This window comes from Barbus barbus, assembly GCF_936440315.1.
Source record: "Barbus barbus genome assembly, chromosome: 38".
NCBI lineage: Eukaryota > Metazoa > Chordata > Actinopteri > Cypriniformes > Cyprinidae > Barbus > Barbus barbus.
Genome location: NC_136716.1, coordinates 3,273,693 through 3,298,933, shown reverse-complemented (window position 1 = coordinate 3,298,933; position 25,241 = coordinate 3,273,693). Strand labels below are relative to the sequence as shown.

The 25,241-nt window shown below is 37.0% G+C and overlaps 1 protein-coding gene across 1 annotated transcript in view; it reads right to left on the bottom strand.

The window, feature by feature from the left end:
- LOC306857515 (integrin alpha-M-like) overlaps positions 1-23,460 on the bottom strand; it is a 39,800-nt gene extending 16,340 nt beyond the window's left edge. Inside the window, exons 1-11 of the mRNA XM_079397494.1 lie at positions 23,112-23,460; positions 19,100-19,231; positions 17,966-18,071; positions 17,280-17,383; positions 17,111-17,181; positions 3,248-3,359; positions 3,005-3,135; positions 2,764-2,909; positions 2,445-2,592; positions 1,981-2,131; positions 1,761-1,834 (exon numbers count right to left, since the gene is read on the bottom strand). Coding sequence (XP_079253620.1) covers positions 1,761-1,834; positions 1,981-2,131; positions 2,445-2,592; positions 2,764-2,909; positions 3,005-3,135; positions 3,248-3,359; positions 17,111-17,181; positions 17,280-17,383; positions 17,966-18,071; positions 19,100-19,139 — 1,083 coding nt within the window. The 5' untranslated portion in view covers positions 19,140-19,231; positions 23,112-23,460. The remainder of the gene's footprint in view (positions 1-1,760; positions 1,835-1,980; positions 2,132-2,444; positions 2,593-2,763; positions 2,910-3,004; positions 3,136-3,247; positions 3,360-17,110; positions 17,182-17,279; positions 17,384-17,965; positions 18,072-19,099; positions 19,232-23,111) is intronic.
- Between the last annotated feature and the right edge of the window lie 1,781 nt (positions 23,461-25,241).

Sequence of the window (25,241 nt, the reverse complement as noted above, 5' to 3'; positions counted from 1 at the left end):
CTACCTATTCAGTTCCGTATCATTTACAAAATATTATTACTTGCCTATAGCCCCTTTCACACTGCACGTTGATCCCGAAAATTGCCGGAGTGCCTTCTGTGTGAATGCAACCACGTCCCGGGATTGTTTCCGGGATTGATCCCGGGTTGGGGACCTAGTAACATTGCCGGGTTCAGTCCCGGAACGAGCGTTGTGTGAACAAAAGCCAGAACCAATGCCGTAAGGGCTGATGACGCACGTTATCTTGCGACTCTTTTAGCAGGTGTTTTGAAGGCAGATCAACATTTAACCAACGAAAAATGTGTAAACTGGAATGAAGCAGCGATCGGCGCTCCTCACTATCCGCGCTGAAGCTGAAATCGTTTGCCAGTTTAGTGAAATGGTGCGCGGCGCATTATACACGTCACATGAAATGTCAAGTGTCTTTACGGGATCTTTACGGGTTGTGTGTGAACGCACGCACAGATTCCGGAAAATCACTGGCAGTGTGAATGAACCAAAATCTAACAATCCGGGAACAATTACCGGAACACACTACCCGTGTATTTTCAGGAATCTCTGTGTGAAAGGGGCTTATAAGGCCCTAAATGATTTAGCTCCTGTGTACCTAACTTGTCTTCTACCACGCTACAATCCAACCCGCTCCCTAAGGTCGCAAAACTCTGGACTTTTGGTAGTACCTAGGATAGCAAAGTCCACTAAAGGAGGTAGAGATTTTTCACATTTGGCTCCCAAACTCTGGAATAGCCTTCCTGATAACGTTCGGGGTTCAGACACACTCTCTCTGTTTAAATCTAGATTAAAGACACATCTCTTTAGCCAAGCATTCACATAATGCATTTTATAATCTTGTACTGCAGTTATATCTGATCAAATGTACATTATTATTCTGTAGCTTGTGTTGAACAAATCATTTTTGTTTAGATGGAACAGCAGCCACGCTAATAATGTCTCTATTTGTTTCTCTGTTTCTGCCACGGGATTAACATTATTAACTAGAAATTACAGAAGCTTCAGTCTGGATCCAACCCTTAAATGATCTGAGATGACCAAACACCTGAGAAGAGATGATGCCAACCCCTCAGATGACCTCAGAGGATGCCAACGCTCAGACAACATACAGAATTACCAAATTTTGTCATAAGTTAAATATATTCAGTTTCTGCAAAATATAAATATATTGTGGAAAACTAATTTCCCGTAGAGCTGCTTTGCAACGATTTATATCGTAAAAAGCGCTATACAAATAAACTTGAACTTTTTATTTATTTATTATTTAATTCTGACATGTTGATGCTATATCTGTCAGAGTGTGGAGACGAATGAGATTCACATTCAATTGTCTTTATTCATCCAAATAAAGCCACACAGGTAACAAGCAGAAAACACACATGTAGCAAGGGGGTTTGACGTACAATACCGGACAATCAAGACAAGAAAAAATAGGGCTTAAGAACACTAAAACACAGCTGGAACAAATGAACATAATAGGAACTAAACGAGGACAGGAAACAGGAAGGACCAAATAAGGGCATAAGAGAGCACAAGGGGAACAAAACACAAGACAAGCTTGACAATATATTTTTCACTTGGATGTTATAAGTTGCACTGAGTAAATACAGCTGGATAAAACAAAAACTGTGTCCGTCTTTATTTCAGGCTGCAAAGCAACCAAATTTTATTATTTTCTATACCCACTGTATGTATTTCATATTTTTAATTTTCATATTTTTAAGTTTGGTGTAAGGTAATATAAATACATTTGATGTTAATGCTGCACTAAACCCATCCTGTGCAAACTCCATCCGAGATGAATCACCAGTGGTCTGGGTTCCTAGCCAATAAAAGAAGCAAGTTGATTATTATTATTATTATATCAACTCAATGCACATGGTACCTGAACTCACATAACAGCTGATAACTGTAAAATGTAAACATTCTTTCAGTCATTATTTATTTTTATTTCCTCTGCAAACATACCTTCAATGGCAATAATGTTCTCTTTGAGCTGCTCACGAATACTTTCCAGTGCATCAAAGTCAGTTACTTTGAACACATGCTTATTGGTGGGTAAAGATGCAATAATCTCCAGCTCCCTTGTTGCTCTGTCATTATCAAAAGCATTGCCAACCTAATAAAAATTCAAAGTAGGGATAACTCCCCATAAATATAATGTTTTTAACTTCTGGCATCATTCATTCAACCTCATATCATTCCAAATGACTTTTATTTTATGGACAAGATAAAAAAAAAAATATTTAAAAATAACCTTCAGAAGAAAGTGAGTCATACAGGTTTGTAATGACATTGGGTGCAAGTAAATGATGACAGAATTTCAATTTTACCTAAATTTAATTTACACAGCGAACAAAATCATTTTGAAAACTTCAAATCTTTTTCAAGACAAATACTGTACATAAGGAAATGCAACATATTGATCTTACCCCAATAGCATATCGTGTTATATGTTTTGCTTGTGCTTGTTGAACAGCTTCAGTCAAGAAACTATCAGTTGATTCACCATCTGTGATAACAACCAGAATTTTGCTGGCTGATGGTCTTGCACCTCCTTTACTATTGAATAGCTCCTTCCTGTTTAATGGAAAATAGTACAGAATAATGATGCAACTGTATAAGATATTAAGTTGTATAACTGTATCATATATGTTAATATAATTCTTGGTCTTAATTTTTTTTTTAATTGCATTCTTTTAATTAATTAATTCTGTTAGTTTTAATGAAATATCAGAAAGCATGTCTTACACAAGTTTTGTTATAGCTGTTGCGGTTTCAGTCGATCCATACTCTTGACGTATCTGAGTCACTGCATTTTCCCAAGCCTGGGCGTTTTTGACTTGTTGAAACTTGTAATGAATTTCACAATCTGTAGAAAACTGTGCAATGGCAAACTGTAAGACAGATAGATAGATTTAGTTCCTAGTTGTAAAATTGGTGTTAAAATCATATATAATCTAGAACATAATAAAAGCATTGATCATCCTACCTGTGTATCATGGTCTATAAAACTTTTGATCATTTCTATAACAAAAGCCTTCATCTTGATAAAATCCACATTATATACACTTCCAGATCCATCCATTAAAAAAGCAATATCAATCTGGGATGTTGGGCATTCTGAGGTTGGAGGAAAAAAGAACTGCATCATATTTTCATCAATCTGAAACTGCTCGGCAGTGATAATCGTGTCATATACACTATGAAGATTGATTTGTCACAATACAAATACCTCTCAGAGTCCTTGGCACAGATTTGCTTACAACATTTTCTGAACTGATTTTAAAGCACATGCCGTTGTAAGTGGTTACATCACAGTTCTTAGGTATGGTTGGACCACAAACCTGAGAGAAATTAAGATGTTATTTCCAACATGACAAACTCTAATCTGGACACTAGTATAAAATTGGAGGTGCAAAATTTCATTCTTTTGACCATCTTTATGATTTTCTGCAAGTTGCAGGTTTATATACAGTGCCCTCCAAAAGTATTGGAACAGTAAGGCCAATTCCTTTATTTTTACTGTAGACTGTAAACATTTGGGTTTGACATCAAAAGATGAATATGAGATGAGAGATTAACATTTCAGTTTTTATTTACAGGTATTTTCATCTGGATCTGATACACAACTTAGAAGATAGCACCTTTTGTTTGAACCCACCCATTTTTAATTTTACCAAAAGTATTGGAACATGTGACTGACAGGTGTGTTTTGTTGCCCTGGTGTGTTCAAACAATAAATAGCACTGAATGTCTGCGCTCAGTTTCAGATCCGTGCAGACTGCATTTATAGTTAGTTAGACGTGTAACCAACATGAAAACCAGAGAGGTGTCTATGAGTGAAAAACGAGCAATTGTGAAGCTGAGAGAAGATGAAAAATCAATCAAACCATTGCACAAACACTGGCAATGGCAAGTACAACCATTTGGAATCTCCTGAGGAAGAAAGAAACCAGTGGTGTACTAAGGAACACACCTCAAACAGGTAGATCAAGGAAAACATCTGCAGTTGATTACAGAAACATCATGACAGCTGTAAAGAAAGACCCTAAAACAACTGTTAGTGACATCAGCAACAACCTCCAGAGGGCAGGATTGAAGGTATCACAATCTTTCATCGTTTCTTCTGGGATAGGCTCATTAATCTTCATTAATGATGTAACACATGATGGCAGCAGCAAAATTAACTCAGACGTCTACAGAAATATTTTTTTCTGACAATTTCCAGAAAGATGCAACCAAACTGATAGGTAGATCCTTCATCATGCAGCAAGATAATGACCCAAAACATAGTGCCAAAACAACAAAGGAGTTCATCAGGGTCAAGAAGTGGAAGGTTTTAGACTGGCCAAGTCAATCTCCACACTTAAACCCTGTAGAGTATGCATTTTACCTGCTAAAGAAGAGACTGAAGGGAGTAATCCCCCAAAACTGAAAGAGGCTGCGGTGAAAGCCTGGAAAAGCATCACAAAAGAAGAATGCAAAGGTTTGGTGATGTCAATTAGTCACAGGCTTGATTCAGTTATTGAAAGCAAAGGATTTGCAACTAAATATTAAGTCTTTTTCACTTTAATCTATGTTTATTCTATCTGTTCCAATACTTTTGGTAACATGAAACATGGGTGGGTTCAAAAAAAAGGTGCTAAGTTGTGTATCAGATCCAGATGAAAATACCTGTAAATAAAAGCTGAAATGTGAATCTCTCATCTCATATTCATATTTTGATGTCAACCCCAAATGTTTTCAGTCTACAGCAAAAATAAAGGAATTGGCCTTACTGTTCCAATACTTTTGGAGGGCACTGTATGTTCGATATATATGTTCGAGACGGAGCCGCTGATGGCAGCTACTGTGCATTGCTCTTCAGTGTTTGTACTGTTTTTGTTTGTTTTTCCTGTTTTTTGATACTCAAATACCATCAGTTTTACCAGGGATGACCTGCTGAACATTCGGCAAAACACACCACAAAATCTTTTACCGCATTTTGACTACTCGGACGTTTTGCTTGACACCGTAGTTGGCGGAGCCGTAGCTCTGGCCAAACGCTTCAAGAGGACGTGCAGACGGGGGAAGCGAGACGGCACGTTCGTGAAGCTTCGCCAGCGTGGATTCCGAATGCCGTTGCCCAGCATCCATCTGCCGAATCTCCACTTTCTACCCAACAAGACGGACAAACTTCTTCTGCTCTCCTGGACAAACAAGGATTTTTCTAACTCTGCGTTTCACGGAAACCTGGCTAAATGGCGACATACCGGACAGCATACTACATCTGCCTAACTTCACGCTGATCAGAGCAGATCAGGACGCGGAATCAACGGGGAAATCGCGCGGCAGCGGGACGTGCTTTTACATCAATGAGAGGTGGTGTAACTGTGTTAAAGAAGATGTACTGTTCTGATCTAGAAACGCGCTTCATTAACTGCAAGCCATTCTATTTGCTGTGGGAGTTCTGCTCATTCATTCTCGTGAGTGTCTACATTCCACCGAGCTCAGCTTTACAGAAACTCGCTGATATGATCACAGAGAGTGAGCAACAACACCCGGACTCTGTTTTAATCATTCTCAGGGACTTTAATAAAGCAAATCTCTCCCGCGAACTGCCAAAATACAGAAAGCACATCACATGTCCCACCAGAGACAGTAATATATTGGATCACTGTTACGCAGCAATAAAGGACGCATATCACTCTGTTCCTCGAGCAGCTTTAGGACTCTCTGATCACTGTTTGGTTCATCTTATTCCGTCCTACAGGCAGAAACTTAAATCTGCAAAACCTGTATTAAGAACTGTTAAAAGATGGACTAATGAAACAGAGCGGGATTTACAAGCCTGTTTTTCTCTCACTGATTGGACTGTTTTTGAAAATGCTGCCACCGATCTGGACGAGCTTACAGAGACTGTAACTTTATATATCAGTTTCTGTGAGGATATGTGCATTCCTACCAGGACTCATTTAACCTACAACAATGACAAACCATGGTTCACTGCAAAACTCAGACAGCTCCGTCAGGCCAAAGAAGATGCTTACAGAAAGGGGGATAAAGTCTTGTATAAACAGGCCAAACACACACTTGAAAAGGAGATCAGAGTGGCAAAGAGGAATTATTCTGACAAGCTAAGGAACAAATTATCTTCCAGTGTTCCTGCTTCAGTGTGGAAATGTATGAAGGATATCACCAGTTACAAGTCACCGTCCCCCAGCACTCTGGAGAATCAACAACTGGCAGACGATTTGAATGACTTTTACTGTAGGTTTGAAAAAACAACCCACACACGCCCTGAACACCTCTCCACACAACCATTTACACCTCCAGCAACCCCCCTCTCCCCCACACCTACAATTCAAATCAGTGAGGATGATGTGTGCCAGGTCTTCAGAAAGAACAAAACAAGGAAAGCACCAGGCCCAGACGGTGTGTTACCATCCTGCCTAAAAACCTGTGCTGATCAGCTGGCCCCCATCTTCACACAGATCTTCAACAGATCACTGGAGCTGTGCGAAGTCCCCTCATGCTTCAAACGCTCCACCATCCCCATCCCAAAGAAACCCAAGATAACAGGACTTAATGACTACAGACCTGTGGCTCTAACGTCTGTGGCCATGAAATCATTTGAAAGACTGGTTTTAGCTTATCTGAAGGACATCACTGGACCCTTATTGGACCCCCTGCAGCTTGCCTACAGAGCAAACAGGTTTGTGGATGATGCTGTCAGTATGGGACTGCACTTCATCCTGCAGCATCTGGACAGACTAGGGACTTATGTGAGAATCCTGTTTGTGGACTTCAGCTCCGCTTTTAACGCCATCATCACGGACACCCTTCAGAATAAACTGTCTCAGCTCTCCATCCCCACCTCCGTCTGTCAGTGGACCACCAACTTCCTGACAGACAGACAGCAGTTAGCAAAGCTTTGGTAAATCCACATGTGGCTCACCATCATGAACAGCACTGTGACTGCAGTGGAGTCATTCAGATTCCTGGGCACCATCATCTCTCAGAACCTGAAGTGGGACAATCACATTGACTCTATTGTGAAAAAGGCCCAGCAGACACAATTCTACTCTGCCATCATTGAATCTGTCCTCTGCACTTCAATAACTGTCTGGTTCAGCTCAGCTACCAAATCTGACCTCAGAAGACTACGGAGAGTAGTCCGGACTGCTGAGCGAATCATTGGTACAACCCTCCCCACTCTCCAAGAACTGTACTTATCCAGAGTGAGCAAAAGGGCTGGTAAAATCACTCTGGACCCCTCACATCCAGCACACTCCCTTTTTGAACTGTTACCGTCTGGTCGACGCTACAGAGCTCTGAGAACCAGAACGACCAGACACAGAAACAATTTCTTCCCTCAGGCAATCCATCTCTACTAGCTCTCAATAGAGTGTTGGTATATGGAGTATTAGTAGACTGGTAGGGTTAGGGTTAGAATAAGAATATATATAAAAAAAAAAATAATTAGCAGATATTAATCAGATAGTCTACTAATACTCTAATAAGGGTTAGTAGACATGTAGGTGCAACATTACTTGTTCAAGTTCAAGTTCAAGTTCCGTTTATTTCTAAAGCACATTTACTAACGGCCGCCAGCCGACCAAAGTGCTGTACAATAATTACAATATAGATACACAAGAAAGAACACAATCAATAATCACTTAGAAACAATAAAAACAGGATGAATTACATGTTAAAAGCCGAGACAAACAGATGAGTTTTGAGAGCAGATTTAAACTCAGATAAAGTGGAAGCCATTTTAATTTGGGTCGGGAGATTATTCCAGAGAGTGGGGCCAGCCACTTCAAAGGCTCTATTTCCCTTTTTTTTCAAGCGGGTTCTGGGAATCTGAAGGAGGAATTTGTTTCCCGATCTAAGTCCTCGCTTAGGAGTGTATGGGTGGAGTAAGTCCGTCAGATAAGATGGTGCAAGATTCTTTAAAGATTTGTAGACAAGTAATAGAATTTTATATTCAATTCTATACTGAACAGGTAACCAATGTAGAGATCTCAGAAGGGGTGTAACATGATCAAATTTTTTACATCCCTTCAGGAATCTAGCTGCTGCATTTTGAACGACTTGTAAACGGGAAATTTGAGTCTTTGAAACACCGTAATATAGAGAGTTGCAGTAATCCAGCCGAGATGTAATAAAGGCATGGATAGCAACCTCAAGAGAGGCGTTAGAAAGAAAGGTTTTAATTTTAGAGAGAGATCGAAGATAAAAGAAACTAGAACCTACTACAGAGCTGATTTGTCTGTCAAATTTCAAGCCATTTCCACACCCAGATTTCGCACTCGGGATGAAATAGCTAAATTTAAGAACTCAAGATTAGGTATATTTTGTGTTCTAGTTTCAGAGGGGCCAAAAACAATAACTTCCGATTTATCTGAATTTAGAAAAAGGAAATTTTTTGAGAGCCATGATTTTACGTCATCCAGACATGCTGATAAACTATTAAGAACATGCTTCTTTTCCGTGGTCAAAGGCAGATAGATTTGCATATCATCAGCGTAACAATGAAAAGAAACGCCGTGTTTCCTAAAGATGGACCCCAAGGGAAGTAGATAGAGAGAAAAGAGAGTAGGTGCAAGAACAGACCCCTGGGGTACACCACAGGTTAGCTTGCGTAAAGAGGAAGAGAAATTTCCTATTTTAATTGAGAAAGTTCTATTTGTTAGGAAAGATTTGAACCAATTTAAAACCGCCCCTCCCAGACCCACATAAGACTCCAAGCGAGAGATGAGAATTGCATGATCAACAGTGTCGAAGGCTGAAGACAGGTCCAGCATAACTAAAATGACAGAATCACCAGAATCAGTGGCCATTAGAATATCATTAAGAACTCTTACAAGGGCAGTTTCAGTACTATGCAGTGATTTAAAGCCTGATTGAAAAGTCTCATAGATGTGATTATTAGTTAAAAACGACTGGAGTTGTAAAGAGACAATTTTTTCCATCACCTTAGAGATGAAAGGTAGAACAGAAACAGGCCGAAAATTTGCTAAAATAGAAGCATCCAGTGAGGGTTTCTTTAGCACAGGGGTGACTGTGGCCATTTTTAAACTATCAGGGATGAACCCTGATTGCAGACATTTATTGAGTAGAGATACAAGCCCTGATCCTACAGTATCAATTATTTGCTTCAAGTAGCGAGGATGTATAATATCATGGGGGCTTGGGGAGGGTTTTAGTTTTGTGATTACTTCCTTTAAAGATTGCAGGGAGATAGAATTAAAAGTGGTCCAAGAGGCCGATGGACTCATTAACGTCATCATTACTTGTTGTCAACAGAATGTTCAAAAGGGACCATCAAAATAAAGTGTTATACTTTTCTTTCATGCTTTTGCAGTACAAATGTGGTATATGCAAATTTACAATGTTGTTATGCAGTATTTTTCTTATTTTACATGTACATTCATTATTTACATTTACATTTATGCATTTAGCAGACGCTTTTATCCAAAGCGACTTACATTGCATTCAAGTTAGGTTTTTTTTTTACATTTTATCAGCTCATTATGAGTTATTCTTTATGATTATTTGATATATTCTGCTAAAACTCTAAGAGAGTAATCTAAAATCTAAGTATAACAATCTTAAGAAGTCAAAGGACAAAAGCCTTTGGAGCATGTGATGCAATAGATAAGATCAGATAAAAAAATAAATATGGGCCCATGGTTTTAGACCTTTAGATACAGCATATCTTAGCAATCCTTAAATATCACTTTGCAAATACCAGACTGTTAAGATCTGCTGTATCTAAAGATGTATCTGATATTATCTGTTGCATTTCATTGTCATGTTAACGTTACCCAGCCTTAACTTCATGCTAATTCAAGCGATGGAAAATATTTGTAAATGGTGCATCTGACAACTCTAGTATATATAGGTCCAGTTGGCTTTTAAAAAAAAACTTATTTTCTCTTGCTCTCATCACATGCTCCAAAGGCCTTTGTCTTTTAACTTCTGAAGATTATTATACTTACATTTTAGATTACTCTCTTAGAGTTTTAGCAGATGTCTTGCAAAATGCCATAAAATAAAGACTATTTGATTTATTCATTCTATTTAATCTTTATTTCATTCAAATCAAAAGTACAAAGAAAATATTTACAATAGTTTCACTGGCCAACTTAATTGTTTTTGTAAATATGAACAAATTTTAATTTTGATAACTGTAATACACTCCATAAAAGTTGATTTTTATCCCAAAATGATAATGTTTAAAGTTTTGCAAGCGATGTAAAGATTTCTCCTTGTGTAAATAGAGATTCAAGTTGAATTTCTTGATGCAGCGGCAGATTACGTTAAGTGGCAGCGGTTTTCCATGGTACTCCTGAGCACATGTGGCTATATATAACAAAGCATTTGCAATACCTGTCAACGTTAAAAATTCTGAACATGCTACTCTGTATTAATGGTTCTATTACGTCCGCTAGGGGTAGGACGCAATAAATAAAAGAAAAGGGACAAAAGACTTCCGGCAAGCCATCAGACCAAAAAGGACCCAAACAAATCACAATAAATTATAAGGTAAATTTATTGTAAATTACAAAGGGGAAACCACCAATGTGGTATAGGCAAATTTACAATGTTGTTATGCAGTATTTTTCTTATTTTTCATATTAATTTATACAGTATATTCATTATGAGTTATTCTTTGTGATTATTTGATATATTCTGCTAAAACTCTAAGAGAGCATTCTAAAATCTAAGTATAACAATCTTAAGAAGTCAAAGGACAAAAGCCTTTGGAGCATGTGATGCAATAGATAAGATCAGATAAAAAAATAAATATGGGGCTGTGGTTTTACACCTTTATATACAGCATATCTTAGCAATCCTTAAATATCACTTTGCAAATACCAGACTGTTAAGATCTGCTGTATCTAAAGATGTATCTGATATTATTTGTAGTATTTCATTGTCATGTTAACGTTACCCAGCCTTAACTTCATGCTAATTCAAGCGATGGAAAATATTTGTAAATGGTGCATCTGACAACTCTAGTATATATAGGTCCAGTTGGCTTTTTAAAAAGAAACTTATTTTCTCTAGCTCTCATCACATGCTCCAAAGGCCTTTGTCTTTTAACTTCTGAAGATTATTATACTTAGATTTTAGATTACTCTCTTAGAGTTTTAGCAGATGTCTTGCAAAATGCCATAAAATAAAGACTATTTGATTTATTCATTCTATTTAATCTTTATTTCATTCAAATCAAAAGTACAAAGAAAATATTTACAATAGTTTCACTGGCCAACTTAATTGTTTTTGTAAATATGAACAAATTTTAATTTTGATAACTGTAATACACTCCATAAAAGTAGATTTTTATCCCAAAATGATAATGTTTAAAGTTTTGCAAGCGATGCAAAGATTTCTCCTTGTGTAAATAGAGATTAAAGTTGAATTTCTTGATGCAGCGGCAGATTACGGTCAGTGGCAGCGGTTTTCCATGGTACTCCTGAGCACATGTGGCTATATATAACAAAGCATTTGCAATACCTGTCAACGTAAAAAAATTCTGAACATGCTACTCTGTATTAATGGTTCTATTACGTCCGCTAGGGGTAGGACGCAATAAATAAAAGAAAAGGGAAGGACCCAAACAAATCACAATAAATTATAAGGTAAATTTATTGTAAATTACAAAGGGGAAACCACCAATGATTAGTAGATCTCCTTAAGGGACCCACAGTCCAACCAAAAATATATAATTAAAGCAATACAATTCTCTGATAAGAAATATAAAGGAAATTAATGAAGTGGTATTTTTCGTCAGAGAGACCCAAGGCCAAAATAACAAACAAAACCAAATAAAATAGCAATAAAAATAAACTGACAAAGAAAAGAAAAATAAATACAACCAACCTAACCTAACCACTCTTAACGTAAACATCATGAAAATGAGGTTTAAACAAAAAGGCAGGTCTCTCCTACATTTCTACCACATTCCAAACTAAACAATGAAAAAAAGAGGAAGCACTAGAAATACATACATTTTGCATGGCACCTAGCTTTTCTGCAGCAATTTATTTCTGCTACAAAAGATGTGATATCGCCAACTACAGGGCACTGAAAGTACTATATCTTGTGTCTTTTGCCCTTACTCACCCAAACTTGTCAACAAGGCTACTTTATGTGAATGTGAACTCCTTAGCAAACAGTTGTGAATCACAGGTGTTTTATATGACTGCAGCTGGCAATGAGGCCGAAACCAGCACATCCAGTGCAAGAAGACTGATTTTTTTAGTTGAATTTTTTAATGTAATTTATTTATTTATTTATTTATTGTAATTTTGAGGTGTTCGGTTTTATTTTGGTTTCTTCACGAATAAGCTCTTTCTTGTTTGTGTTACATGTTCTCTGTGCCTTGTCTTAGACTTTTATGTCACTTGCTGTCTCCCATGGTGTTTATAGTCAGTTTGAATGAAGACAATATTTTATTTTATTAATTGCACTAAGTACGCACAGCTGTCTCAATCACATGCTCACACTTGAGAATTATCACACAATCACACACCCTACTTAAACCATGGACTTCCTCTTCCTCTCTGCCGAGTATTGTATAGCGTATATCACTCTCCTAGTGATAGCTACTCTACGGAGCCCACTTAGTTGTAATAGTCTTGCCTTGCCTTGCGTGTTTTCTAGTGTTTTGATTCTTGCCTGTTTTTCCTGGATTTACCCTTTGCCTTGCCGTTCGGTCTCTGTTTGCACCTCTCTTGAACTACTGCTCGTGCACCTGGATTATCTCTCTGCCTTGCCCTGTTGGATATTGTTCGCCAATCAAAGACCCATGCTTGCCCTAGGATTACTCTTGTGTCTTGCCCGTGCCATATCTGTTTGCTGTTGTTTGACCCTGCATGTGATTTGACTATGTTTATTAATAAAAGATTGCACTTGGATCCGCTTGCCTCACATCTCGTTCGCCCCGTTACTGTGTGTGTGTGTGTTTATGTTTGTTTTCCTGACCCATCTGAATTACCCTTGTGGAATCATTAAAGATTATTGAACTTTCTTCTTCATCGTCGTCTTCGTGTGCCTTATTCCACACAGTATTGTGACTATATTATTATTATTATTTATTTGTTTTAATTTTACAGTGAAATTTTACAGTTCTCATTTACGTTTAGTATATTTAGTAAACAGCCCTGTGTTTCCCTGTCTCGAGTGTCCAGTATTAGCGTCAATGTCCTGTTTCTTGTGTGTTCTCCCTGCCTTGTGTATCCCCGTTTTGGATTTTGCATTTAAAGACTGTTTATTTTGAGTTATTCCTCGTCTCCTTGCTTACCTTGTGTGCTGTAAGGGCAGGCTTTAAGATGGTTTAGATCCTACCTGTCCGATCGCTACCACTTTGTTCATTTAAATGGAGAGTCATCACAATTATCACCAGTAAAGTATGGAGTACCACAAGGATCTGTCCTAGGTCCTCTTCTATTTTCAATATACATGTTGCCTCTTGGTAATATTATTACAAAAAATATGGGACTAGTTTTCATTGTTATGCTGATGATACTCAACTATATATCTCAACAAGACCAGATGAAACTTCTAAACTATCTAAGCTAATAGATTGTGTAAAAAAATGTAAAAGATTGGATGACCAATAATTTCCTCCTATTAAATTCAGATAAGACAGAGATATTACTTATTGGACCAAAAAACAGTACACAGAATATCTTGGATTACAATTTGCAGCTAGACAGATGTAATGTTACGTCCTCTAAAGTAAAAAATCTGTGTGTTATATTAGACAGCAACTTTTCCTTTGAAAATCATATTTCCCATGTTACAAAAACAGTATTATTCCATCTTCGAAACATTGCCAAGCTTCGAAACATGCTACCTGTTTCTGATGCAGAAAAGCTAGTTCATGCATTCATGACCTCTAGACTGGACTATTGTAATGCACTGCTAGCTGGTTGTCCTGCATCTTCAATAAACAAGCTACAGATAGTCCAAAAATGCAGCGGCTAGAGTTCTTACCAGGTCAAGAAAATATGATCATATTTCCCCAATTTTACAGTCTCTGCACTGGCTACCTATTCAGTTCTGTATCATTTACAAAATATTATTACTTGCCTATAAGGCCCTAAATGGTTTAGCTCCTGCGTACCTAACTTGTCTTCTACCACGCTACAGTCCAACCCGCTCCCTAAGGTCGCAAAACTCTGGACTTTTGGTAGTACCTAGGATAGCAAAGTCCACTAAAGGAGGTAGAGCTTGTTCACATTTGGCTCCCAAACTCTGGAATAGCCTTCCTGATAACATTCGGTGTGTTCAGACACACTCTCTCTGTTTAAATCTAGATTAAAGACACATCTCTTTAGCCAAGCATTCACATAATGCATCTTATAATCTTGTACTGCAGTTATATCTGATCAAACGTACATGATTATTATTCTTTAGCTTGGGTTGAACAAATAATTTTTGCCTAGATGGAACTGCAGCTACGCTAATTATGTCTCTATTTGTTTCTCTGTTTCTGCCACGGGATTAACATCCCGAAGCTTCAGTCTGGATCAAACCCTTAAATGATCTGAGATGACCGAACACCTGAGGAAAGATAATGCCAACCCCTCAGAGGACTTCGGAGGATGCCAACGCTCAGACAACATACAGAATTACCCATACTCGAAATTGGTGCTCTGCGTTTAACCCATCCAAGTGCACACACACAGCAGTGAGTAGTGAACAAATGACACACACACACACACACACACACACACACACACCGTGAACACACACCCGGAGCAGTGGGCAGCCATGCTGCAGCGCCCGGGGAGCAATTGGGGGTTCGGTGCCTTGCTCAAGGGCACCTCAGTCGTGGTATTGAGGGTGGAGAGAGCGCTGGACATTCACTCCCCCCACCTACAATCCCTGCCGGCCGGGGACTCGAACCCACAACCTTTCGATTACGAGTCCGACTCTCTAACCATTAGGCCACGACTTCCCCCATATTAAGTTAATATGTTTATAAGTTAAACATATTAAGGTTCTGCAATATATAAATATATTGTGGAAACTTAAATTCCTGTAGAGCTGCTTTGCAACTATTTGTATCGTAAAAAGCGCTATACAAATAAACTTGAATTTAATTGAATTGTATCATGACAATTTGTCTATTTGTCTATTATTTTGTCTATTTTTCAGCATCATGAAATAAATCAGGAATCTGGTTTAGAGTGTATGAACAAATATATTTATTAAGCATTTATATCATGTGAGTTAATAATGGCTCACTATTTGGCAGGTATATAACCCTTTTATTTGTGCATTTATAACTGCTTATCAATGACTTATAAAGCATTTTTAAATCACTTTGCCATTTATGAACACCTTTATGAACACCTGGGGAAGTCGTGGCCTAATGGTTAGAGAGTCGGACTTGTAATCCAAAGGTTGCGGGTTCGAGTCTCGGGCCGGCAGGGATTGTAGGTGGGGGGAGTGAATGTCCAGTGCTCTCTCCACCCTCAATACCACGACTGAGGTGCCCTTGAGTAAGGCACCGAACCCCCAACTGCTCCCCGGGCGCTGCAGCATAAATGGCTGCCCACTGCTCCGGGTGTGTGTTCACGGTGTGTGTGTGTTCACTGCTGTGTGTGTGCGCACGTTGGATGGGTTAAATGCAGAGCACGAATTCCGAGTATGGGTCACCATACTTGGCTGAATGTCACTTCACTTCACTTTATAAATCATTTACAAAGGGAACCTTAATGTAAAGAGCAACCCTAATTTTTTTTAGCAATTTTGCATTGAGATTTTTAATTGGTCTGACATTTCTGTAATGAAATTTGCCCCACAAAATAATGAGCCATGATGCCCTTATTACCAATTCACCAGCTTATTGTGGACAGCTTATTAAAACAGTTTATCTTTTCACTTTTATTATGCCTTTGTGTCAACGTTTTTGGAGTGTGTTGCAGCCATCAGAAGTGGCTCCCACTAGCCACTTTGGCAGGTTTAATTTTATATGCTGTAACAAAGCTTAATATTAATGCTTGTCTGGGACAAGTGGGGTTTTTTTTGTTTGGGTTTTTTTTTTTTTTTTTGAAGGGGCAAGTGAAAGCTAACTTTACTTGCCCGACTGGAATTTTGATTTTGTTAACAAAAACAGTTCCAAATAAAGATCACAGCACAATCCGGAATCTCTGAGCAACACAGAGGTGTTTTGTTACTGAATGATTCAACATTTTTAAGTCAATGATTCAATAACCCACTCATAAAGACAGACATTTGCCTCATTCATGAATGAATCAGCTGTCTGAAGGAATCATTTAAATGAATGACTCAATGACTCACTTGTTAAGACAGACATGTGCTGTCACCTACTAGCGGTTTACCTTCAAATGTAAAAGCAGCCTATTATTGCATTTTTTCCCTAATATTTCATATTTGTATATACAAAAATAATATAAAACACTAGGCTCATATAATTTATGCAGTTGTAATTTTGCACTGTTAATGCATTAATGCTTTGGATAAAAGCATCTGCTGAATGACTAAATGTAAATGTAAAATGACTAAATGCATTTCAGCATCATTAAATTGTCTGTGTGAATGCATCTAAATGCCATTAACTTCTGCTGCTTCCGTATCTTGCAGTTGAAAAAAATCAATGTTGTTGATACTGATTTCATTTGATTAGTAACAGCCCTATAGTGTCTTATTATAATAACCAAAATTAGTACTAAAATATAAGAAGTTGATATGAAACATACATTCAAAATGGTTAGGAAAAAACTGCCATTTGTAAAAGCAAAAAATGACCTGGAAATTGATTTAAGTCAATTTTAGAATTCAGTAACTTTAATCATATAAAATGTAATTTCCCAGCAACAAAATTGTGGCCAGAGAAAATGCTGAATGTCTATTAATTTTGGAAAACCACTAGCGACAGTGGCTAGTGAGCAAAAAAAAAGTTAATGCCAAGCCCTGTATATATATGGTCAGTGAAACATTAGAAATTGTTTCTTAGTACTGTATATTAAATAAATGTTAAAGAGAATTAACAAATCACAAATTATTGATGTTACTACATTTTACAAAAGCCCCAACTTTTCTGGAATTGGAGTTGCATAAAACTTACCACTGCTGTTGAAGACTGAGGTTCTAGAGACATTGAAAGTCCAAGGGACATGTTGACAGCCTCATTCGGGACTTTGTTGAATAAAAAGAGGAACTAATTATAATCACAAATAATAAAACTATTATCCTATTTTACATATTTGAAAGCATCATACAAAAAAACTAATTACCGGCAATGTCCAGTGGCACACACGTTCCTCTGGTGACAGAACAGTCATAAATTTTTCCTCTTTGAGTTTGACTGTGTTGTATTAAAGGATCACTCACAAGCAGACTATGGAAGAAGACAGAAAGAATATGAGAACAGGCTAAAAAAAGAGAAATCTGTGGCATTCTTGGCTGGGTATACTGGTTGAGTATGAAGCAACAAATGAAAGACAAGAAAGTGTGGACATCAACATGGTTTTCGTTAGTGTTGCAAAATATTTTTATATTAGTCTACTGAAAAATACAGAAAGGGGAAATTAAAACTACTGGCAAATTTGGGATTCAAAAGGTTTTCTTTCCGATTAAACTGTAATAAAGTTCAAATAATATTTTAACTGGACCAGAACAGTCTGCAGTGGCTCTGTTTTATTTTCATTTAGTAATTGACAAAAAAAAATGTCTAGCTTGACCTGCATTACAGTGACAACAGTAGCTAGCTGTAAAGTAATGATGTAATTGCTTTGCAGTGCCTTCTGACTAAAAATGAAAAACAGAAACAATTCATTTTGCATTAGGGCTTTTGATTAGTGGCTTTAATATCCACATCAGTCTTGGATTCAAATATTCTGTAGCTCTTAAAGTCAGCTGTTTGTTTTCAGCAGTTCAGCGGTTTGTTTTGAGTGATCTATGGTAACGCAAGTGAGCTCACCTTGCACCTTTCTGTATCACTTTATAGCCAAAGGCAGTGTTTTCATTGCTTGTGAAGTTCTTCCAGGTCACAGGATCAATGTTGAAGGCCATTAATGAATGGCATACTAACATGTAAAAGAAAGGAAAATTACAAGTTTTTAAATTAATTATGAAACTAAGTACCTTCCTCTGTAAAATTTTTTTGCAGATATTGTGATTTTTATGGCCAAAAAGTAAAATGAAATTCTGCTTATAATGCAAATAAATGATTATGTACATAAACTGCATATAAATATCAGTTGTCATTCTATGGCCTCGTTTCACAAGCCCGGATTAGGCCATAGTTCAATTAGGAAATTTACGTGTCATTTATAAAGGTGCCTAAGAAAAAGGGGGAAAAAAACATCAATGATGTTCATGTTGAGACAAAATAATTGCACTGACAAATGTTAAAGATATGTCAGTGCAAGTTTCTTTCAGTTAAAGCAGCTCAGACATGCATTTTAGTTTGGGACTAGGCTTAAGTCTTGTCTGTAAAATCGGAGGTATATCTATAAATAAACTGTCTTAGCAAGATTATATTTAAATATGTATTTTTATGATTAAAGCTGTGTAGTTTTAAAATTATAATGTAATGCAATACAATGATAATTGAGAGATGAACAAATAAGCATTCTTTAAAATACATTTTAAAATTCACATTTTTGTTTCAGTCCTTTTTCACTCCATGTTTATTTTATAAAAATAAGATTTCACAGCAAAAAGACACACATTTTTTTCCAATTATAATAAAAGATGTTTTAATTGCTAAAAAAAAGTATAAACTATCAATAGACAATAGAAGGCATGTACTAGATTGTGTGCAGGTTTATTTTGCAAAGATGCCTTATAAATTTTCATATCAAATATGTTTCAGTGGGCTTGACAGCAATGCATATACAGTAGATCAGTCAAAATACTGAAAATGTGATTGTAATAATGCTTATTTCTAAATTCATTAAGCAAATATCACAGAATCTACAATCTGTTCAGCTTACAGCAAGTACACAAGTGAAATTTTTTTTTGTTTGTTTCTGATTACTATCTTTATGACATTAGGTTATTTCAGTATAGCTTACGCCACAAATTTAATTGCACATAAATTTGAACTTACCATAAAACAAACACAAAGGCAACCGGAAATTCCAGTCCATTTCTGCTTCAAGGTACAAACAGAGGTGGAGGGTGGACAAAAGAGACAGATACTTGCTGAGTCGCAAGTTTGAGTGAAGAATCTTAGGTGGGACTGAGAGAAAAGTCAAATTGAGAGTGATGCATGTTACTAAACAGGAACTACCACAGAGGAAACAAGATTCTACCAACAAAAACTCTTTTTCCTCAACCAGGTCTACGCATTTCCATTCAAAAAAAAATCTGGGCCAGTGCCCAGATCTTGATTTCGAACTGGCCCTGAAAACTTGCTGGTCTCAAACAAGGGAATATGACATCAGTAAGCACCACTTCCACTACAGACCACAGTTTGAAAGGAGCCATTAGGCTTTTGTCCAATAAGCAATCCACGTACTCCATTTCTGGTCCAATATATTGCTTTATTCTTGACCCAGAGATAAATTGGACAAATAAAATTAAAGAAACAAAATATAATCTTACATCTTAAATATTATGGATGCGGTAAAGAAAACTGTGTGACTCCTAGAAAGCACTGCCGCCAGACTTCACAGTTGCAATTTTTAAAGAGCCAGTACACAATTTTAACATAGTACATATTTTCAATGTAAAATACAGAATATTTGTCCAGATGGCACACATGAATAAAGTAAGTTCACAAATGCTAACAATCCAAACAGAAACATTCAAAGCTGAAATGCACCACGTAATATAAAATAGGCCCCTACAGGTGTTGCACAGACCAATTGACATGAAATCAAAGTACCTCGAAAGCAATTGGAGAGCGGACAACTCTTCATGCTTTTGAATAGTAAAGGGTTATGCTCCCTGCCAGTGGAAACGTGAGCCAGTTCTGAATGAGTGCTAGTCTTAAATGCGGGGCTTGTAGGCAGGGCTCGGAAAAGTCTTGGCTCCTCTTGTTGATGCACAGAACACTATTGTTATTTATGTGTCTAATTCTGAGGAATTCGAGACAGAAATGCGCATATTAATATTACTAAAATTATAGTTTACGCCAATGACAGATTAACATGTTTTGGCTGCATGAGACAGATTTTGTGGAAACAATGTTTGCCTGTATATACTGCCTGCCACTGTGAGCCTTCTGTTTTGGATCTCCACACTGAGGTAGAGAGATTGTAAGGGATTCCATATTCGGTGGAAATGTGTCATTGCCTCTTTCCTGTTTCTCAGTAGTTGAGGCATCCTCCTTGAAGGCTCCGACCTGGCAATTTGGGGTTTTATGTTCTGCTTAATGGAAGGTTCAGTAAGGAGCTCTGCTCTGATAGCATCAACAAGTTGTTAGGCTTTCTGTAAGCCTCCTTGGTAAGATGCTCTGAGTATAGGACGTAGTTAGGCCTCCTCTCGATTTAGAGAGTTGTCATGCTGATGCCTCCATCCTCAGAGCTCCATCATGCAGTGGTGCTAAGTTGTTAGGGTTTCTGAGTCTCCTTGGCCACTGCTTTTAAAGGTACCTATGAGCCCAGCTATAGGCTAGCAAGTCAGAGTTATAGACTATATGTGAGCCACCTTGCAAGATGTTCTGAGCATACGGCGTGGTTAGGTCTCCTCTCGATTTAGAGTTGTCATGTTGAGGCTTCCGTTTCTAGAGCTTTGTTAGGTAGTAGCCAAAGTTGTTAGGCTCTCTGTGAGCCTCCTTGGCTACAGCAAGCATTGCTAGTCCTCCTCTCGCTGGAGTGAGTTATCGTACTGAAGCCTCCGCTCCCAGGAGCTACGCTAGGATAGCATTGGTTCCTTAATAAAAAGGTTAAATAAAAATAAATAAATAAAATAAATGAAAAAGGTCATTTGGTTAAAAACAGCAGTTCCCTTATTCTATTTTAGTCAAGCAAGTTCTTCATTGCAGAAAACCAGCAAGCAGTTTTTTCTTTGCAACCGGCAGAAAGCAGCTACCTTTATTATCTAAGAATACTACAATAAAACAAAATAATCCTTCATTCTACAACAGCATGACATGCATATGGTAAAACTAAAGACTTCAATCATAATTTTTCTTCTATAATTGATAAGATAAGATATAAAGTTTTAAGCATGTGCAATATTTTTATTCATCTATTAAGACATGTCATTTAATAAATGTATATCTTATTTGAATTAATCTATTATTATTTCTATAATCTGAAAAGTCCACAGCTCTGTTCAAATTAGATGCTTGAAGAATTGTTTCCATCTTTGCTCCTCCCATAATCTTTGCCAGAAGTGCTTTAATGTCCCCCACAGCTAAAAGTGTGCCCATAGTTTCTTCTTTGAACACCTTAATCCACTTTCCAGCCCCCACATGATTATCTGGGAGGCGGTGACCAGCCCCTCAAGGTTCTGTGTGGCCCAGGGGACATACTGTCCCTGTGTACCCTTAATTAAAATTGGGAGTTGTGCAGCCAGTGGTCTAAGTATTATTTTTTCTCTTCCTTGTTCCCATGTTTCTTTATCAAATGATGACTCCTCCCCTTCACTCACTTCCTCTCTGCTTTCTAATAGTTTACTTCTATCTTTCATCATTTTTTGTGCATCTTCAATTAATTTTTCTGTTTGTTTAATTTTCCTTTCTATTTCTTCTTCCATCGCCTCTGCTTGTGCTTCAATCTCCTTTCTTCTCTCCTCATCTGCTCTAAAGTTTCCTCATTTCCTGTTTTCCCTTCATATTTTATCTGCCTCTTTTAGTATTTCCTTCTTTTGGTCATTTTGCATCATTTGTTTGGTTCTCAGCTACCATTTGTTTGAGAACTTGTGCATCAGCTCTTTACACAATGGATATTTTAATCCTAGTATTTCCACCGAAGTAGCTGCCATAATTTTTCCTATAATATGAAAATCTATATTTAAAGCTCAATCTGTATTTTATACAACAATTTAATTTATTATTATTTTTTCAAATAATATATTCTCCACCCTTCTTAAATTATTATTTGATCACTTTCTTCTATTTCCTTCAGTATCGTGCACTTTTAGGCCTGGTAAATATTATAACCCTTGCACATTTTCAATATAGAGTGACTTCATACTATAAATTTATTTATTTATTATTATTTTTATTTTTTATCACTTAGTGTCCAAAAGTGCCAACCAATCACTTAGACATTCTTTGTTTCTGTTCTAAAAATCCTTTTATCAACAATTCAAATTAGATGTTAATTATTACAATTTAATTATTTAACATAGAACATATACCTCTATTTTATTCTACTGTCTGAACAGCATTAGTCTTTTAAAGTTTCCTAAATATTCTCCCTATCTTAGTCCCACAACATATCCATTCAAATGTGTACGAAAAATCTACAATGCCAATCTTGATCCAATCTTTATTGAAACAATTCTCCTAAACACATTCACTCCATCTAGTCCCTTTATTTATAGGGCTCATATATTCATGCTTTCCTAGCTTAACACCAGCTGCGCCCATCTCCGCTGCCTGACCACACTCACGTGACGGTCCAGGAGGGGGTGCACACCTCTGGTCCAACAGATACAGAGCTTATTTCCTCATACAGCCACAATCACTCACACAGACACATACATTAAAATAGATATACACATACTACCCTCTTCCTGAGAGACCTGTCAGTTCTGCTCGCTCTTTTACTATTACCCTTACATAGTAAAAAAACAGCACTCTGCAGGATTTTTGCCTACCCGTGCAGACCTCCGTAACCTTCCTTTCGCCAACAGAGCGGTAACCGTAGGACTTTGGCGCTTTCCTATACTTTATCTGCTTAACGTTTAATGTTATCCATCAAAGGCCCACTTAACAAAAAACACAGACCATTGCATGCAATGTATATCTGCTCAACGTTTACGTCATCCATCAAGTCCCTCTTGACAGTAAACACAGATTTTTGCATGCACTTATTTATTCTGGAATCAAAACCCCCTTTTTCTTTTTTGTTCTTTAAATTTGGAAGAGCAATTTTAAGTGTTCTTACCACTAAGAGCAGACCAGCAAACAACACAAACTTATTATATAAGCATAAACTGCCTACCTTTATTCTTTAGTGGCCACCGTTTGAGCTGCTCGTCAAAGTCCACTCAAAGTGGTTGTCCACCTTTGTTGCTCCTTTCCAATCCTGTTCGTGACGCCAATTGTCGTGTCCTCTTTCTTCTCTCAAGAATCACTCTTGAAGCCTTGGGGTTTTGATGCCAGAATTTAGATTTTATTATCAGAGACAATAAAACCGAGAGACGCTGCAGCGAAATCTCCTGAACTTATGTTCGTTTCTTCTTAAATTCAGTTTTTGCCCTAAGGCAAAAACTGTATTTAAGAAGTCTCCATCTGTTTCCTAGAGTCTCCATACAGTCTCCATCTGTTTCCTAGAGCAGATAATCGGCCCCAATTTATGTTACGTTAAAGGAAGAGGCCCTGTCATGTCACAACAGGATGTGCAGCTTGATTAATTTATATTTAGATTAATAAAACTCTTCGTCACTATTCTGTTGTTACTAGTAAACCTAGTACATTTTTTGCCATTCACTTCTATGGGGATCTGTCATTCAGCTATCAACTATTCAGTTCTGACTAGTATGTATTAGTATGTAGACTAATATATTTTAAAATACTACTATTAAATATTCATTAGTTAATAGTGCTTATTTATTAAATACTACTACTTTTCATTAGATGCCAGTCATGCCACTACATATTTAATAGATAGTAGTAGTTATTAATTAGGCACTGGTATCTTTTGTAATTGTTACTAGAAACAATTCTTATCTTACAAGTCACAAAATATGTTTTTACTTATGTTATGACTAGTCAGAAAAGCCATTAAAAATCTTTGTAGTAAAATAAAAAATCTTAATAGTAACAGTTGAAATAAGTATTAGTATCTAATAAATGTGTACTAGTAGCAAATAAATAAGTACTAGTATCTAAAGAATAAGAACTAGTAGCTAATAAATACGAGTACATAATAAAACGCTAGTAAGAATAAAAGACTAGTAATTATTTAGATAAGAACTAATTCCCAATGAATAAGTACTAATATAAATACACACGCTACTAGTGCAGCTACTAGTTTAAAAAGCACTAGTATCTATGGTAACACTTTATTTGGTAACACTTTAGAATACTGTTTCTTACTTACTGCACAGCTAATAAGGAATTATTGAAAACTAAAAGGTAATTATTCATTAACACTTAACTAACTACTGTTAACTACTAAGGAAGATGTGCTAACTAATCAGTATGTACTAAAATATTATGATTGTGTTAAGTAAAAGTTAGCTAATCAATAACTAATGTATTCTGTCACACCTCCTGAAGAACTGCGATTAATTATCTACTAGTTAAGGTTCAAGAAAAATAACTATGAAGTAACTACTAATGAACAGTCATACATAATTACATTGAGTTGTGACCCTTTCATATAAATGTTATTAGCAGTAGTAGTAGTAGCAGTATGAAAGTGCAATATAAATGAATGCAATTTTGTCTGTGTAGTGAATTGTTTTGTGAGTGTGTTTTGTAAGAAATCAGCTTCCGATAAGAACCGCACCACCACTCCAGTGCCATGCGATAACTTACCTTAGTTTTTATGTTTTATATACAGTACTGTATGCGTGCCTCGTCACCATATACCACATTACCATTAATTCAATTATTGTATGTAAGGCAAGGACTGAGGGAAAGTGAACATACAGGAAACCAATTAGTAATTAATAAAGAATTATCAAATAAGTGAGCATGTTTCGTGAAGCATGGAATCATCACCGTCTAAGGACAGAAAATAACCGAACACCCTCTCAGATCTGGACAGATGGGATGCTGACAAACATGGGAGTAGATAGCACCTCTATCAACCATGTATTTGGTGATGATCCATTCAGAGAGCACAATATAGAGGCACTTCTGGCACAACATGGAATTCACAGCGTCCCACTTGAATTGGATGACCAGTTCCCTGCTGTTAACGTCCAACAACCCAGTGTTGACCTTAGCCAGGAGCAACAGGAAGAGGTGTTGAGAGCCACAGAAGGCATTGCAGTCTTGAAATTAAAATATCAAATGTGCTGCAATGAAATTTACCAACGACTGTCACTCACTGAATGAAAACAGATTTGAAAACCTGCTTGCTCTTTTTTTCTATAGTGTTTTAATATTTTTGTTATTGTAC